This window comes from Phasianus colchicus, chromosome 35 (assembly GCF_987193195.1).
Source record: "Phasianus colchicus chromosome 35, bPhaCol1.hap1.1, whole genome shotgun sequence".
Lineage (NCBI taxonomy): Eukaryota > Metazoa > Chordata > Aves > Galliformes > Phasianidae > Phasianus > Phasianus colchicus.
This window is the reverse complement of record NC_143470.1, coordinates 357,490-373,696: the sequence shown is the minus strand read 5'-3', so window position 1 is coordinate 373,696 and position 16,207 is coordinate 357,490. Positions and strand designations below refer to the sequence as shown.

Genomic DNA, 16,207 nt, shown 5'->3' with positions numbered 1-16,207 from the left:
CCCCCCGGACCCACAGCTCACCTCAGCCCCGGGGGGCACCGGGCGCAGCGCCGGAGGGCTCGGGGGGGCACGGCCCGGATGCGGGCAGCAGCGCTGCGGCGGTTGGGCCCCGAGTCCTTCAGCCGTCCCAAAGCCCCGCATCCCGCGCACGGTTCCTCTCCCCGGCCCCGGCCCAAGCCGTTCTCCCGCACACCTCCGGCTTGTGCCGCTTTCCTCAGCACCGCTCCCGTCGTGCCGCGGCTCCGTCTCGGTGCTGCCCGCACAGCTCCGGCGCGCAGCGCCTGCGCCTGCGCCTGCGGGACCGGCGGCGTCGGAGAGGAAAGACGGCGGGCTCCGAGCCGGAGGCAACGGCCGCTCCCGCGCTCGGCGCCTCAGCCAATCGGAGCCGGCGGCGCTGCCGCCGACCAATCGGAGACCGGAGGCGGGCCGGAACTGCCGCCGACCAATGAGAGGCGCGAACGGACCGGAATTGCCCCCAACCAATGAGAGGCCGGGGGCGGGGCGGAGCGGCTGTGGGGGCGGGGCCTCGGGGTGCTCTGTATTGCCATAGGTGATGGGATTGGGATCGGAATTGGGATCGGGGATGTGGGATTGCGATTGGGATGAGGGCTTGAGATTGACAGGTGGGTGATGGGCTTGGGATGAGGGCCTGGGAATGAGATTTGGAACTGGGATTGGGATGTGGGCTGTAGGATGTGGGGTTGGGATGTTGACTGTGGGCTTGGAATGTGAGATTTGGGACTGGGCTGTGGGAATATGGATGTGGGATCTGAGGGCAGGGCTGTGATGCCTGAGGTCACCCGGAGTCACTCTGTGATCAGCCCACAGCTGTGTGTTCCAAAGAACAGCCACTGAGGTCAGGGGCAGCAGTCCAGGCAGGGAGATGCTGTGGTGGGAAGCAGGCTTGGTGCCGACGTCCTGCAGGGAAACGGGTGCAGACTGCATGGGACAGTGTAGGACAGCACGTGGTGGAGATGGCTGAGGGGCTGGCAACGCTGGAAGGCCCTGACGGAGCCACGGTCTTTGTGCAGCAGGCCGTGGATGGTGTCTGTGCTACAGAGAACCGTGAGGGGACACGCTGTCCTTGTGGCACTGGGCTCTCGTGGCCTCCTTGTGCCCCATGCAAAGGCTCCCACTGCCCCAGGAATAGTCTCGATCCTGCACAGGGGACAGGATCTCCCTTCCAAAGGCCCGGGCATCAGGGTTTGGCCTTTCTGCTCCATAAGGCAAAGGATGCTGTTCTCAGCATCACAGCCACCAGCACAGCACCTTTGTCTCCCTGTAATCATGGCTTCCAATTATCTGCTCTAACAAGTCCCTGGGGGCCGTGTTGGCAATGGCTCTCAGCGGGGCCCATTCATACTCCCAGAAACTTCCTTCCAACTTTATCTTCCTGAGCACTTTGTGCAGTCTTCTCTCAGCACTGGAGGATGATGGACTCAGCACCAAACACCCCAAGGAGACCAGTACAACCCCGAGAGCCCTCAAGTGCTTTGTGCCTTCCTGACATCTTCCTCAAGTCTTCAGAACCTGTACAGCTAACTGGAGAGCTATCAGGAGAGCATGTAAAGTGGAAGAGCCCAAAGTACATTTAATGAGTCTATTTATTAATTTATATTTCCCCCGGCATTAATAGCACATTAAGGCAGCACTCTGCAGTCCATCTTCATCCAAGGCGTCTCCTAATGAGGTTTGCTCTTTCACTGTGTGGACAGACTTTCTCCTCAGCCTCCCAAGCCCATTACTGCTCACATTGGCCCCGTGGGATTTTCATCCCTTTTCCTCACATCAGTCTTCTCTGAAATTTGCAGCTCAGTGTTGCTTTTCCTTTGCATCAACTCCCACTTGCCTTCCTCAGAGACCAGCTGCACATGGGCACAGAGGGATTCCTCCTTGTTGCCAACAAAGGGGAATCAACACGATGCAATTGAATGAACAGTAAAACACTCTCCTCAGCTGGATGCCATGTTCAAGCTGTCTGCCTTCCAGGGGGAATTTCGGTGCCAGAAGAACTTTTGACAGAGAAAGTACATACAAACACAAATAAGAAGTTGAGTAAAGAATTCATTAGACTTCTGAGATGGCCCAAGTTTCCAACTTATGGGAGCTCCTAGAGTAACCAGATAGCTGGGAGGTATCTGAAAGAACAAAGAGCAAAGGGAGGGGGAAATCTGGAGAGCAGTGGGAAGGGCACATGCCCACACTGCCTGCAGAAAACACGACCTTAGCCATGGTCATTTATTCAGGAGAGCTGGAAACACCTGCAGGGTGAGGGAGATCAAATACAGAGGTGAGACCAAGCAGGAATAGCAGCTGCCTGTGTCCCAGCACCTGAATGCTTTTGTGTCCTCCAAACACAGTTCTGGAAAACAGTGACACAATAAATCTCCTCAAAGACTGGTATTTCCAATAAGGAGAGAAACCAGGCCCCAAAGCAGTTTAGAAACTGAGAGGTGTGTTGGCACATTTTCTGTGATTTGGATCTTTCTCTTCAGTTCTTTGTTCCAGTTTTACATTACATAACATCTTTCACACCTACAGCCTCAAAACAAACACACAAACAAACAAAACAACAGAAAAAAAACATCTTTGACAGTGATAGGCCCAAGGAAAATGGTTACACACTAAAAGAGAAAATAAGATTAGATGTTAGGAGGGAATTCCTAATGTCCTTAACATCAGGTTGTGAGGCAATGGAACAGATTGCCCAGAGAAGTTGTGGATGCCCCATGCTCAAGGCAAGGACAATGACACGGGGGTTGGAACTTGATGGGCTTTAAGGTCCCTACCAATCCAAGCTATTCAATGATGTATGTTGGAAATATCCAAACACTTTATCAGGACGATATCTCTGATAAAGCAGATTTTATTTGCAATTGCAATGGAGGGGCCTCCTGCAAGCAGGACAGCACTCAGAAAACAGCGTTACATCTTTTATTCCCTATTGCCCGATGCTTCTCTCTTTCTCCCCCAGTTCCTCATTGGCTGAATACTTTAGGTTCCCAATCTTCTCAACGCTTCACTAAACATACAAACACTGGACAAACATAGATCTCTGCTGGCTAAGTGTAAACTTCTAATTAATTAATTAACGTCTGACCCTCACTCCACACTTGGTTATTGTTTCTGGATATCTGCTTGACCTCCCTTGCATAGAGATAAGCTCGGAAGGAGGAAAGTTCTTCTTCAAACCAGTTGCCCTTTTTAGTATCTAATGCAGAAACAACATTCCATTCCCACAGACACCACAGAGTGACATCCGCTCAGAAATTGTACAAAGACAAGTGATAGCTGGCAACCTACTGCTGGGAACCTGTTTTGGCAGGGGTGGTGAACGTGGTGAACCCCCGCTGGTCCCTTCCAACCCCTACAATCCCGGGTTCTACTTTCTGTTCACAAATCTGATGTCATCCAATCCAACGTCCCGCTTTCTTAACTCAGCCGATATCCCCTCTTCGTTCCTCTTCCTTCCTTCAGGTGATCCTGCCCACAATGTGAAATGTCTCATCCCGCTTGGAAGGCTGTGAGGAAAGCAAATCTCTGGGATCCCCCAAACAAAGCACTCCCTGCCCGGCTGGGTCGCGGGAGCCATGGAGTCATGACTGTGACACAGAGGATCAATGCCGGGTAATTTATGGAGCGTTCTAACAAGGAATCAATGACTTCCAGGCAAAACTAAGCAACTTTCTGACCACAGGTCATCAGCGTTACGGGTAGAGTACTTTGGAACAGTACTTGTTTCCGTATCTCCTACTTGAACATCACTTCAGGCAACGGCCACTAAAGGAAAACGACTAATACCGCATGGAGAGCAAAGAAAAGAGAGAGAAAACAGAGAGGGGTTAGCGCTCCCACCCAGGGCGGGCAGCAGGCTGCTGGTGCCAGCGTCACAATGGGCAGCGGCCAGCACTGGCCATGCTGTCATCGCGTCACCGTGGTGACGTTTGTGACACGGGCACCCGGGAGGGGTATGTAGGCAGAGCACGCTGGTGGGTCCTGCATCCTGAAGGAGCATCTGGCAGAGAGCAGACGCATCTGAAGGATGAGCTCCAGCACGGCTGGCGCCAACAAGGAGCAAGCCGCCGGCACGAGGCGGAACAGGATGAGCGAGGTCGGCCCCGCAGCGAGGCGTGCCTCCAGACCGACACGCGCCGACACCGAAGGTACACGGGTCCACAGCCAGCACAGGAGCGGTGCTGCAGCCAACCTTGGCACGAGATGACACTTTCCATCTGCCACCTCGCTCCTGCCTGGCAGCGGTAGCGGTGCTGGGAAGCGGCAGATGCAGAGTGTGACCTGCTTTTCCTTTGCCCTCCAGAGCGAGTTGCCGTCTGGGATGCGGTGGCCGCCTACGTACGGGAGCAGCTGCTGCTGCAGAAGGTGTGTTGGCTGTCGGGTTCCTCCTCTCCCCATCCAGCTCAGCCTGGACTTCCTCTGAGTCTCCCCCTCCACAGAAAGCAGGAAACTGCCCCCACATTTCTCTCCTGGGCATCCCACGGGCTTCCTGCAACTCCTGCACGATCACTTGTGCCGGGCACTGTCTATCTCAGGGCTGATGCCTGTCTCTGGAAGCCTCTGGATCCCACGAGGCTGCTTCTGCCCTGCCTGCTGTGCTGCATTTGGGACGGCAAGGGGAAGGAGAGGACTGTGCAGCCCCTTCCCAAAGCCATTCCCGATGCCCTGGCTTGTGCCTCTGAACAGCGGCAGAGGGCTGTCCCTACCTTGGACCCCCTCCGGCTCTTCCTCCAGCCGTCCCATAACCCTTCCGCCCTTCCTTACTCTCCCACTTGCAGGGGGTCTGGATTCCCACCTTTGGCTTCTTTGACACCATCTCCAAAGACATCCGGACTGAGGATGGGACAGTGACTCTGCAGTGGCCCGTGTTTCACCTGGCTACAAACCTCATAGCCACGCACCACCTCAAGGCCCACAGGGAGTCCCTGCCAGGTAGGAGGGGGGATTAAACTTTTGCTGGCTTCATGGACAGGGCAAACGGCCAGCGCCTCCATTCTCAAAAGTAAACCTCTCCCTCTGATCAGCCCGTCCAAATATGGGGCTGTTCTGCCTGATGTCCACCTAAAGCACCTGTGGAAAACCAACCGTATCATCAACTCCGTCCCTTGCATTTTTCAGTCCATAGGAAGGTGGAGCCGCTGAAATACAGCAAGGTGGCCGCAGCTGCTTCTCTGAGCTGGCAGACACTCCGGACTTGCATTCAAAGCACCGTGTCCCTGCTCTCCGGCTGCCTGCAGAATGGGGAGAACGTTGCCGTTGTCCTCAAGGACATCGGCGTGCTCCTCATTGACGGACTGACCTTCCAAATGAAATTCTACTACAACTTCCTCGAGAAGCTGTCAGGGAAAGAGAAATTCAGAAGAGCTGCTTTCAAGGTGAGCTGTAGTTTCTCCATGACCCAGGCAGAGCTGTGACACCTGCTGTGCCCGCACACAGCCCACCAGGATCTGGCCAGCTGCTCAGGCCGTACAAGTGCTGTGCTGCTGTCAGCTCTCGCAGCCTTGGGCTCCTCGTGTCCCCAATGCCTCAGCCTTCACGAGGACGTCCCACATCCTCCCCCTTTCTCCCCTGCAGGCCCCCTGGCTGCTGGACACGGTGGTGTCCCGGATGGCACCGGTGGCCTCCCTGGCGCTCTCTGGCTGCGCTGTCGTCTTTCCCAAGTGAGTATGTTGGTGGCTGTAGCTGCTGCTTGATGCAGCTGCTCAGCTCTCATTCCATCACACTTGCTCCTTGTGTCCACGACTGTCCTGCCATGAGCATATGTCCTACAGTCATGGAAGGATTTCAGCTGGAAGGAACCCCGAAAGGGCACCTCGTCCCACTCCCCTGCAGGGAACAGGGACACCTACCGCCAGATGAGGTTGCTCCGAGCCCGGTCCAGCCCGACCTTGAATGCCCATCCGGGCACCCACCACCTCTCTGGGCAAGATGTTCCGGTGCCTGCCACCCTTCTGTCAAAACCTTCTTCCTCATATCCAATCTAAATCTTCCCTCCTGCCTTTTGAAACTATTTCCCCCTCACTTAACCCGACTGATGCTGCTGAAGACTTTAGAAAGTCGTGTGCTTCATGCAGCATGAAAATGTGCCTGGGAGCAGACAACCAGAGAGCAACAAGGATTGCTGGAGCGCTGCGTCACACCGGTTGCTGTCTTCTCGTCACGTACAGGTTTCAAATGGAGTTTGTTCCCAAGCCACCGCCCGGAACAAACCACAAGTCCTCACGAAGCCTCCCTGGTCCGGAGAAACCAAAGAAAGAAGAGACTTTGCCACCTCTCGTCCAGGGCAAGAAAGGTAAAGCAACTGCCAGCTCCTTTCCGCAGCACGGGCAGCATACTTGAGATGGGAAATCCCTTGCTGACCATCAGCCAAGGGCTCTGACTTGTGTCAAAGCTTCACGCCAGCTCAGCACGGCCTCTTCCCAAACTAAGGAATTGTTGGCCTCTCACAAACTAAGGCGCTGAGCGTGACGTGCCCCCATCCCTGGCTATGGCAGGAGGATGTGCGGATCTTAGGCCCTGCCCTCCCCCAGTGGAAGGATACGGTCCCCAAAAGTTACTCTGCCACCTCATCATCACCACCCAGCTCCTCTTTACCAAAGCCAACGTCACTACTGCAGTCCCAAAACAGAGCTGAATTGCAGAGAGGAGGAGTGGGGCCAGGGATGGTGTCAGGGAGGGTCCGAGGGCGGTGCAGATGTCAGCAGTGGGGGGAGCAGAGCAGCCCTCTCGGCTGCTCTGGGAACAGGCCTGAGAGCCCCTTGTGAGTGAGCCAAAGGGTTTACGGTGAATCTCCTCTGCCTTCTCCATTCCAGTGAGATTTGCTAGCCGTCCAACCTTCATCAAACGCTTGAGCTCAGACAGCGTTGATGGAGAGCACTTCAGAAGGATAAGGAGCGTACTGCTGAAGGAGAGCTCCAAGGCCAGGTGAGGCTGGAGGCTCTGGGCTGGGATGCGCATGGGGGTGACCCAACGAGAGCCCATTCCCTGCCCCAGAGGGTCACTGTTGGTGGCCGCCCAACAGTGCTGAACGCAGCACCCACGTGCTGGGATGGGGACCCCCCAGCTCACAGGGCTGGCCCCTCTCCGCATCTCAGGAGAGCCACGGGGCAGCCGGCGAGCAGTCTGTGGGGAGGGCTGCGTTGCAGCCAAGGCTCCTGGCTTAGGCTTGCAGCATGCGGCCCCAAAGCCATCAGCCACTCACGCGGACCCCTCCCGCTCTGCCCTTTCAGTCTGCTGCCAGCGATCCGGAGAGTGCCTGAAGCCCAAGAGCAGCCGTTGACCTGCCAGCTGCAGGGGGAGGCAGGCACACCAAGCCAGGAAGAGCTGCGCCGAGCACCAGGAGCCAAACATGTTAGATTCCCTGATGAACTAGAGGGAGCAGAAAAAGTCCATCATGAGGGTGCGGTGCTGAAACTGCAGAAAGCCAAGGCCTCAGCCCATCAGATCGCCTTGAGGCCAATAATAGCTTTCACAAAAGATCCAAGATCATTTTCCTCAAGGGCTGAGTCTACAGTGTCTCAAGGCCGACCATCCAGGCTCCCACTGACATGTGACTCAGTTAAACTTCTCAGGCAGAGGGCAAAGAAGATCAGGCCAGTGCAGAAAGTACTGGAGCAGATGGCAGCATCACCACTTCGTGGGGAGTCCAGCCTGCCTGAGAAGTCTCCCATCACCCGACCTGGACTGCTGCCACCCATAAAAGAAGAAACGGGGTCTCCCGAGTGCCAGCCTCCAAAGACCAAACCCCCACTCCGCAGGAAGGCCACACCCTACCCACGCTGATGCGGGCATGGGGTGCCCAGGACAGACAGCTCCACTGGAGGCAGCAAAACAGATGCGTGAATCCCATCTGCATCACATCTAATACTAACCAGGCTGCCCAGGGCCCCATCCGACCTGGCCTTGAACACCTCCAGGGACGGGGCATCCACAACCTCTCCGGGCAGCCTGTTCCAGTATCCCACCACTCTCTCTGGAAAGAACAATCCAATCTGGCATCCAATCTTCAACTCAAAACCACTTCCCCTTGGCCTGCCATTAGCTACACCATCAAAGAGTTGACTCCCCTCCTGCTTGTAGGCTCCCTTTATGTACTGGAAGGCTGCAAGGAGGTCACCCCGCTGCCTTCCCTTCTCCAGGCCAACAAGGAGATCTAGAGTGAAATGTAGAGGGGCAAAACCATCAATAAAGCCTTATCAGGGGCCTACCCTTTAAAAACCTCCAGAACGCCTGTGACAGTGTCATTGCGCCTTTTGATGCCAGCTCTTGTGCTGGTGGAGGGAGAAAGAATTGCGAGAGGGCATCAGAGCGTCTCACGGTGCTTTGATGCCCAGGGAAATCCAGCACAGTCTCTTCTGTCTTATCTGGATCACAACTTACGGGCTTTTGGCCTGGCAGGGCCCCTTTGGCCGGCTTGGAGAGGTCTGCAAATGCAGAGCTCCATGGGCCAGCCGGCCGGCCACCTCTCGCCTGGCAGTGCTCCCCTGAACGGCCAGCCGGCTTTCGGCCTGGCCCAACTGGCCGGCCAGGAGGCTTCAGGCCTCGGAAGGCTTCCCCAGCCAGTCAGCCAGCTTCACCAGAGATTCCGGATCTCCCTCAAGGCCTGAGTGCAGCCGCTCCACGCAGCCCCAAGGCAGACCATCCAGGCTGCCACAGCTGCCTCGTGGAGCACTCCAACTGCCCAGGCAGAGCACCAAGAAGAGCAGGCCTGGCAGGCTGCCCCCAGCCGACTGGCCTTTGATCTTCATTAGGCCTTGTTCTGCTGTGGAGGACAGGTGGAAGCAATTCACTTGTCTGGCAAAGGGTGGAGCCTGGTTCCAGCCCTCCCTACCCTCATGTAGGGGCTGGCTGCCAGCTGTGAGGGCTGTCAGCATGGAGGTGTGTTCTTTGTTGGTGTTCTGTGTGCCCTGATCTTCAGAGTGGGTTAAGCAGTTTTGTCTTTGTGTTTGGGTTGAGTTCTTTGCCTCTTGGGGGTAACTAGAAGCTGTGTCTGCTGTTGCCTGGGTGTCCAGTTGTTGTTTTGGGTTCAGGTTCTTCTTTGGAGTTTGTGGGCTGGGTCTCAGGAGGCCCCTGAGGGTCTCTGGCTTTGAGCATTAGTCAGTGGCAGTTGTTAGTTGTAGAGTGATCTGAGTGTGTGTGTGAATGGTGGTGCTTAGAGCTGTGTGAATTCCTTGGCGAGGCCAAGCGGCGTGGAGGTCCTTCTGCTTCTAGTTGTGCAAGGCAGGAGTGAAGTATGTTTCTCCGTTTCTGCAGCTGAGAGCGTTTTGTTTGCTCGTGCAGCTTTGCTGTGAGCGATGTGGAGCTGTCAGGCAGACTTGGGTTCCTTTGCCACTCTCCCAGCAGCAGTGAGACTAGTACTGCCTTCTGAAAGCGCACTGCAGCTGAGAAGTTAGTCAGGCTTGGCAGTGGAAATGCTGTGTTGGAGGGACTGTTGGTGGCCGTGAGGTGACAGCCCAAGCCTTGTATTGGCAACTGGTTTCTGTGGCATGGATTAACTGTAGCTCATTTTAGGGGAGGAGCCTGGGGTTTGATTGAATCGTACTGTGGAATGGGGGAAAGGGAAAGCCCCTTTGGGTAAGAACATGCTGTGAGTTGTAGTGCTGTAGCACTGTCTTTCTACCCAGGCTTTCTGTTTGTTCTTTCGTGGGACTTTTGTCTCTTTCCTTCTTCTACTCTTACCTGAAGATCATTGTGCTGATGACTGCCTGTGTTGTTGTGTGGGCTAAGATTTGTTAAAGCAAACTGGGGCTGAAAGTGCAGCAGGCAGCTCAGTGCTGTGTAATGACTGTGTGAGTAAGTAAATGTATTTCTGATTCTGCCTAAAAATGCCATCAATAAAGAGTGTTCTTATTTATTATTGTTCTTGATTTTATGCTGTTGGAGTTGGTAATAACCTGAAGAGTCTGGGAACCTCTGGGTGGAATAGTTTGTTGTCTCGTTTTGCTTGGTGGCTGTTGTTGGAGAGTGAATTCACACAAGGAGCCAAGTGGAAAGGACTGTGTACTGTTGGACCCTGCACTGTCACGATCTCTCTTGCCTTGAGCTGTTGAGAACAAATGAGGGAGTCTGACTTCCCCCCTACTGTTCTCTGTAAAAGTTTCCGTGGTAATGGATGCTGAAAATGGAGTAAATGACAGTGTGGAATCAATTCTGATTTCAAACCACTCAGTTTCTGCAGTCTGATAACTGTTCCTTGTTGCAAGAGCAGCAGGTAACAGAGGAGTTACGTTCCCCGTCGTCCAGCTCATGTTCAGCTGCTAAATAATAGCTAAACAGTCTCATTTTGCTAAGAGCACCCCCAGGCATGGGGACCTGACAAATGGGTAGTGGGTTTAAAATGTTGATGAAGGAAATGAAATCATGTATCTCTAAGAAAGTCTAGGAGGGGAATGTTTAAGAAGAAAAGGGTACTTAAGAGGATTTCAGTGATGCAAGTCTTGCTGGAGGCCAGGAATGATAGGAGTTCCTGAGAGGTCGGTAGTGGGTCCTGTTCTAATATCTTCACTAAGGATCTGGATAGCGGGGCAGAGCGAACCCTCAGGAGATTGCCAGCTGGCACAAAACTGGGGGCAGTGACTGAGTGACCAGAGGGCCATGCAGCCATCCAGAGTGCACTCACCAGGCTGTGAGGTGGCTGACACAGGATCATGGAATCGTAGAACTGTAGGGGCTGGAAAGAACCTCTGGAGATCGCCTAGTCCAACGCCCCTGCTAAAACAGGATCCCTCCCGGAGTAACTTCATTATAAGACTCTCATGGAGTTCCTTGAGAAGTGCAGAGTCCTGCATCTGGGGAGAAACGAGCCCGGGCACCAGTGTATGCTGGTGGCACTCGGCTGGAGAGCAGCTCTGCAGGAAAGAGCCTGGGGCTCCTGGTGGACACCAAGGGGAACATGAGCTAGCACTGTGTCCTTGCCGCTAAGAAGGCTGATGGCTTCCTGGCTGCATTAGGCAGAATATTGCCAGCGTGTGATGGGAGGTGATTCTTCCCCTATGCTCAGTGTTGGTGAGTCTGCACCTGAGTGCTTGGTCCAGTTCTGACTCCTCTGACACTCGAACGTACAAGAAAGGCTCCAAAAGGGCTACCATGGTGATGAAAGTCCTGGAGCATCCCTTGTAGGAGGTAAGGCTGAGAGAGCTGGGATGCCTAAGTGTGCAATGTCTATAGAGGCCTGAAGAGAGCACTCAGAGAGGTCAGAGACAGGCTCCTTTGAGTGGTGCCCAGCGCCAGGGCAAGAGGCAGTAGGCACAGCCTGGAACACCGGTTCTGTCTGACCATCAGGAAGCACTTCTGTGCTGTGCAGATGTCAGAGCAGTGGCAAAGGTTGCCTGGAGAGGTTGTGGGGTGGATCTGTGAGGATCTCCAAAAGCAGTCTGGACGTGGTCCCAGCAACCCTGCCCTGAGTCTGCTGAGCACATGGATCCAGAGGTGTCTCCAACCTCAACCATTCTGTGATTTACTTATTTTTATTGAGTACTCAAAAATCCATATATTTGTTGGCAGAGTTGGTTTTCACAGCCGTGTTTAAAGCTTTGTGTCTCTGTGTGGTCAGCTCTTTAGAAACCAGTTGTACAATTTCAAATTCACTTATCCTCGAGCTACCAAAGATAAGCACCTGAAGCCCTTTTCTTTCTGGCTTGCTGATATATCAGGAGGGGAGTCTGCAGGGAGAGGAAGGGAAGGAAGAAAAATACAACAGAGAAACAAAAAACCGTCCAAAGAAAAACACCTATGGAAGACATAGGTAAAGGAATCTGTCAAGTTACCTAGCTCCAATTTTCATGGAAAAGGAAATAAATACTGGGAATAATTTCAGTTTCTATTCTTAGCTTCCCTTTTTGCAAAAAGGGAATCCAAGCGTGCATTTGGTTTGCCTGTGCACTGGAAGCTCTGTTGCTGCTTTTTTGCTTCCAACATAACCTCTGTTCACGTTTCTGGTTGCCTTTCAGAACCTGCTCTGCATAAGTAAAACAGAGCCAGCACGTTGGATTCAGTCTCTAAACAAAGAGGCCTTAAGCTGGCCAGAAGCAGCAGTGGAGGCATTTCATGGTGAGTAGGCACAAAAGTACAGTTCTGTGCCCAGGTGTTAAGGGCACGTAACAACTTTTTAGAAGCTAACTGTGAATGAAGAGCTTTTCCCTGCTTCTGAATTTTGCTGCGTGATTCAGGAACTTGTGTCTGATGGCAAACTCCTGCATGTTAGATTCCATGGTCATAGGGCACAGGTTGATTTGCCAGGTACTGTACTCTCATTTTAAAAACCCTCTCTAAAACCCACGTCTGACAGAAAGCTTTAGAAGTAATCTAATGTAAGTGTTACAGTGAAATAATTCTGTGCTCAAAACTGCTCCTGCTTAAACAGAGGCAGGAAATTCTTGTATCAGTACGATACTGCAGCATTTTCAGTCCAGCTGTCCATCATCTCAGCTTCGCTGAGTTCTTGAAGAGAGTTCAGAAATAGAGTGCACAAATCTTAGGTGCCTTTCAGGATACCTAGGGCAGTTGTGGTCCAGACGTGATCTCTAGTACCAACGAATGGAAATGTAGTTGAGTATTTCAGAAGTGAAAGTCTCTTTATTAATACCAGTCAATATAATTTGTGGAACATTTAGCTTCATCATTTTTGTACTTATTTGATGTATAGAAGATGAATGCTTCTATTTAATTTCTCACAGTCTCTCAGACAGCTCTCAACCTGCTATTGTAAGTTATAATCCTTTGGGTTGTGGGCTTGAAGCAAAGCTGAGAAGCCATGCCCGGCAGGAGGTGTGGGTAGCTCCAGGCCACCTTGCTGTCTCCCCAAGAGATGAGGGCTGTGGGCTAGGCGGCGGGCAGGAGTGCTGGCCAAGCAAGCATCTCTGTGGAGGAAGGCAAAGGGCAGAGGAGGTCGAAGGGGAGCTACCGGGCATGGCCTTGCTCAGCAAGGGGAGGAAAAGCAAGAAGGGCACGAGAAGGGAATAGAGAAGGGAGGCAGTAGGCGTGAAGCTGTGAGCAGAGCTGAGAGCCACTTGGCAGAGTAGCGAGCAGAGCAGGCAAGTGTTGAGATTGGGCATCAAGGTAGCAGCAAAAGCCAAGAGCATCAAGGAGGAGGAAGTGAGGAGAAGGTAAGTGAAGGGCAGGCATGGTAATGGTAGGCTAAGGCAGGGGGAAGGGGAGGGTAGGGGATGGGAGAAGAGGAAAAGGGGAGGTTTGAAGAAAAAGCTATGATTTAAAAAAAGAAAAAAAAGGGGGGGGGGGGAATGAGAAAAAAGGGGAAAAAAAAGAAAAGAAAAAAAGAAAAATAACATATGAAAAAAGACAAAAAGGAAAACTGAATAAAGAAAAGAGACAAAAGGTAAAGAGGAAAAAAGAAAGTCAAGTAAAAAGTAAAGAAGAACACCTAAGAAAAGAATGGGTGGCAACAAATAGAGAGAGAGCAGTGCATGGCACTGCAAAGGAAAGCAAGGCAAGAGTAGCAGCAAAAGCCAAGAGAATCAAGAAGATAGTGAATAGCAGGAAAGTTAAGTTGGGGCTTGGAAGGGTATTGGGTGGGAGGAGTTGTTAAAAAAATTATGAAAAAAGCATGCAGTGAAGAAAGGAATGAGCTTGGCAGTTCATCTTGGTTGTGCCGAGACTTGTTTTGCAAGCAGGTTTTCCACTTTGGCTCTGTATGATACTTTGAGCGGGTATGGAGTGGAAGAAACCCTGCAGAGCCTGGTGAGAATCAAAGCAGGAGAGAGGAAAAGTGCCCTTTGCAGCAGGGACGCCGTGCTGGCTCTGCCCATCGCTTCCAGCGCCGCCGTGGTCCTTCTCTGTCCAAGCACGTGAGCCAAGCACGTGGCCTGGTGCGTGTCCCTCCCTCCTTCCTTGTTCTCCATCCCTCCCCTTATCCATCCTTTCACTTCTGCCCACCCCTCCTTCCACCTTCTCCATCCATCCTCTTCTCCGTCCATCCTTTCACCTCTGTTCTCCATCCCACTCTCCTCCCCCCCATCCTCCCACCTCCAACCCCTATATCCCCCCCCTCCATCCCTTCCATCTCCCCATCGCCCATCTCCCCCATTCCCTCCCCACCATCTCCTCCTCCTCTGGCTTTAGCACAAACTGGGAAAAACAAGGCTGTACCCCCAGAAGTTACTGCGATCTTAAATCCTAAATTAGTTAGGAGTGTGGCTATCAGGGATGCCTGGCAGAGCCAAAATGCAGCCCCAAAGGAAGTGAAGTTAAAGGCAGGAGCCAGCCCAGTCAGCGTAAAGCAGTGCCCTTTGAGGATATGAGACTGGAGAAGGATGGAAATCATAAATAACTTCTGGAGTTTGGATTACTAATTGAATGTGAATCCAAATACAGCACCCCAATCTTGATGATGAAAAACTGGATGGCAAGAGCTGTACTTTGGTATGTAAGACTTGAGGGCAAGTAATAGAACGGTTGAAGGTATGCTCCCAGCTGTGGCAAATCCATACATTTAATTAACCAACTTATGAATGAGTAGGTGGAGTTGACCTTCTGGATTTGAAAGGTGCCTTTTTTCAAATTGATTTTTGCCGGCTTTGACCAAATGAAACCTAAAATCATTTCTCTTTGAAGAGGAGAACCCCAATCCGGGGAGGAAAGCCTCAGTTAACCTGGACAGTGTTAGCCAGGGCTGTGAGAACAGCCCAGTGAGCTGTGAGAGCTGGTCAACTCGTGAGCCTGAGACTTGGGCGCCTCCATCCAGGGTGGAACCTTACTGCATTTGTGGATGCCACAGCAACAGAAGAGGACTGTGTGCAATGGACTGTGAGTTTGCTGAATGGCTTGGTTTAAACCATTATCAAGTTTCTCACCAGAAAGCCTGAGTGATCAGAAGGAAGGAAGCCATTTGCTGAATGCCCAGAACACTTTTCTCCCACGCATATGTGGAGGTGCATGAAAAAGGTAGCTTTTATGTCAGAGCTGACTGATTGAGTATGTGTGGTGACTGAGGACTTGATTCTTCTTTTTCTTTGCTCGGGGGTTGGGTAACTGGGCGGGCCTTCCAAAGACAAGGATTTGGACTCTTGTTGTTCAGACTGTTTTAGCTCCTGTGGTTCTGAAATGGTAGAAAGCACAACAAACATGCTAGCAGGACAGAAAAGCAGGAAACTGAATACAGAATCTGTTTCCTGTGTTTATGATTCAGTTTTGCTATCTCGTTTAGCATTTTCAAATGTAACTGCATATCTAGAGCTCATGATAATTCTAGGAAAGTAAAAATGCAGTAGTTACTAAATTGGAAAGCATTCTAAGCAGAAATCTGTTTTCACCATTCCTCCCTGTTCCACTGCAGTTATTAGCAATGTTCTGTAGATTCTGAAATGTTCTGCTGGAGAACAAATACCTATTCAGCAATGCTGAAACCAGGCTGTAAATTGGCTGACAAAATCCATGAGCATTCCGTGGTTTCCAGGATTACAGCAGCACTTTGTCAGTGTACTGCTATTCCAATGAACCGACGGGCTGATCCCTAGAGGTGCTGACATGGTGATCAGTGAAATGTAGAAGGAGCATTTTCTGGCTGTGTGCAAAGATAGGATGTATTGCCCTTAAATAGAATCCTAATCAATGTCCTTCTGCAGCATTTAGGTTTATAATGTGTTTTCCAAATGCATTTTTGTTGAAAATCTCTAATGTGCTGTGAAGTACCTCACCTTCATTATAACTTGTATTTCTGAGTCAAAAGAATTGCACGCACAGAAAAATGCAATACAGAACTCAGTAAGAGGCAGTGGCAAATCTACTCTCAAAAGCCACATTCTGGGCTCTCCTGTTGCCTTCAACAATGAACTCAACAACAGGCAGTTTAGAAACTCCCTTTACACTCTGTTTTATGACTTCATTCATCGTGGATCAAAGCAGCTATATATAAGCAGAAATGCAACTTTCATTTCAGACTTTGCAAAAAATTGTTTAAATCAAGCTTCAGTTCTGAAGTAAAATTGCACAGGAATCAAGGAAACTAACTATAGTGAAGTTTTCCAGCTGGGTCAGATTAAAACAGTAGACTGAAGGTCTTGGTGCCAGCGTCACAATGGGCAGCGGCCAGCACCGGCCACGCTGTCATCGCGTCGCCGTGGCGACGTTTGTGACACGGGCACCCGGGAGGGGTATGTAGGCAGAGCACGCTGGTGGGTCCTGCATCCTGAAGGAGCATCTGGCAGAGAGCAGACGCATCTGAAGGATGAGCTCCGGC

General features: G+C 51.9%; 1 protein-coding gene across 2 annotated transcripts; it reads left to right on the top strand.

Annotated features, from left to right (window-relative positions):
• The first annotated feature begins 5,071 nt into the window (after positions 1–5,071).
• On the top strand, positions 5,072–8,231 carry LOC149913657 (uncharacterized). Of its 2 annotated transcripts, XM_090129286.1 has the most exons (5): positions 5,072–5,390; positions 5,590–5,675; positions 6,183–6,307; positions 6,828–6,939; positions 7,245–8,231. In XM_090129286.1, the coding sequence occupies exons 1-5, from the start codon at positions 5,322–5,324 to the stop codon at positions 7,795–7,797; spliced, it is 945 nt and encodes a 314-aa protein (XP_089985412.1). In that variant the 5' UTR covers positions 5,072–5,321; the 3' UTR covers positions 7,798–8,231. The 2 variants fall into 2 exon arrangements, with proteins under 2 accessions (XP_089985412.1, XP_089985411.1); XM_090129285.1 differs by lacking the exons at positions 5,072–5,390; positions 5,590–5,675 and having other exon boundaries at positions 5,684–6,307.
• The last annotated feature ends 7,976 nt before the right edge of the window (positions 8,232–16,207 follow it).

Coding starts and splice junctions, on each gene's coding strand:
- LOC149913657 (XM_090129285.1), top strand. CDS start 5,908: ATGCCCATCCGGGCACCCACCACCTCTCTGGGCAAGATGTTCCGGTGC. Junction 6,308..6,827: donor TCTCGTCCAGGGCAAGAAAG/GTAAAGCAACTG, acceptor TCTCCATTCCAG/TGAGATTTGCTAGCCGTCCA. Junction 6,940..7,244: donor AAGGAGAGCTCCAAGGCCAG/GTGAGGCTGGAG, acceptor CTGCCCTTTCAG/TCTGCTGCCAGCGATCCGGA.